This window comes from Sinocyclocheilus rhinocerous, unplaced genomic scaffold (assembly GCF_001515625.1).
Source record: "Sinocyclocheilus rhinocerous isolate Xijiao unplaced genomic scaffold, SAMN03320098_v1.1 C36576169, whole genome shotgun sequence".
NCBI lineage: Eukaryota > Metazoa > Chordata > Actinopteri > Cypriniformes > Cyprinidae > Sinocyclocheilus > Sinocyclocheilus rhinocerous.
The window spans coordinates 1-1321 of record NW_015783371.1 but is presented as its reverse complement, the minus strand read 5'-3'; the positions used below and the strand labels follow the sequence as shown (position 1 = coordinate 1321).

The window sequence follows — 1321 nt, the reverse complement described above, 5'->3', positions numbered from 1 at the left end:
AAATGTTTAAGAAGTATGTAGAACTGGGAATATTCTGCTGTTTGTCATTTTATTTTGTATGTTTTTCTTTTTGTCTTCATTGCACTGTAAATGTGAAGCAGTCAAGCATCCGTCCTGAATTATGTCTGGGAAATTTTGTATTATTGTAAGCTACAATATATAATATGCATTCTTCTACAATATCTTTAATGTGCATAATAATTTGCTTAGGTTTCCCCCAGCATGTCATAGCCTCCATGTCTGATCAGGATGCCAAACCCTCGTTCAGCATGTCGTGAGTACAGTTTAAATCTGATGTTCTTGCGCTCACCAACGCTGCATTTAATCAAAAATACAGCAAAAATGTAATTATGAAATATTATAACAATTTAAAATAACTGTTTTCATATAATGTAATACAATATAATGGCAAAGCTGAATTTTCAACAGCCTTTATGTCACATGACCCTTCAGAAATCATTCTAATATTCTGATTTGGTGCTCAAGAAAGAATTCTTATGGTTATCAACGTTAAAAACTGTTGTTCTGCTTTATATTTCTGTGGAAACCATGATATGTTTTTTTTCAGAATTTTATTGTTGAATAGAATTTAAAAAAAAAGAAAAAAAAAACATTAATTTGAAATAGAAATGTTTTGTAACCTCAAATATCTTTACTGTCGCTTTTGAACAATTTAATGCATCCTTACTGAATTAAAGTATTCATTAAAAAAAAAAAATCTTACTGACCCCAAACTTTTGAATGGTATCTTTAATGTATAGTTATATTATTTATAATTTGAAATAATATTCATTATAGTTCATTTTCTAATATATTTTAGGCACCTGGACAGCGCTGGTGAACCAGAACTCACTCTTGGCGGCTACTACTGCCCACAGTGCAGAGCCAAATACACTGAGCTGCCAGTGGAGTGTAAAGTGTGTGGTATGTTCTCAGCATGTCCCTGTTCTTCAATCTGTACACTCATTTTCCGAGAGCATCGATGTGTTCAGTTCTCACAGTCTGCGTCTTCTCTCTGCTACAGGTCTGACTTTAGTTTCCGCTCCTCACTTGGCCCGTTCCTTCCATCACCTCTTCCCCCTTGAGGCCTTCCAGGAGACCCCACTGGAGTCGTATGAGGGCGAGAGGTGAGCTCCACACTCACTCTGTGAAAACCCCTCTGTCTCATTACAGCCTATTTCATAGCATTAATCTGTCTTTTCAGGTTCTGTGAAGCTTGCCAAGGAGAGTTGAAAGACAAAAGTGTAGGTTGTCCAATTTAAATTTTTTTGCATGGGAACATTAAAGGAACACTCCACTATTTTTGAAAATAGGCTCATTT

The 1321-nt window shown here is 35.4% G+C and overlaps 1 protein-coding gene across 1 annotated transcript; it reads left to right on the top strand.

The window, feature by feature from the left end:
- The first annotated feature begins 207 nt into the window (after positions 1 to 207).
- LOC107736229 (general transcription factor IIH subunit 2-like) lies at positions 208 to 1262 on the top strand. The gene is made up of 4 exons (XM_016547697.1): positions 208 to 274; positions 821 to 924; positions 1025 to 1127; positions 1205 to 1262. The coding sequence occupies exons 1-4, from the start codon at positions 237 to 239 to the stop codon at positions 1260 to 1262; spliced, it is 303 nt and encodes a 100-aa protein (XP_016403183.1). The 5' UTR covers positions 208 to 236.
- The last annotated feature ends 59 nt before the right edge of the window (positions 1263 to 1321 follow it).

Excerpts from the sequence above, each read along its gene's own strand:
- LOC107736229 (XM_016547697.1), top strand. The coding sequence starts at position 237 with ATGTCTGATCAGGATGCCAAACCCTCGTTCAGCATGTC. Across the intron at positions 275-820 it reads AAACCCTCGTTCAGCATGTC|GCACCTGGACAGCGCTGGTG; the intron begins GTGAGTACAGTT and ends AATATATTTTAG. Across the intron at positions 925-1,024 it reads AGTGGAGTGTAAAGTGTGTG|GTCTGACTTTAGTTTCCGCT; the intron begins GTATGTTCTCAG and ends TCTCTGCTACAG.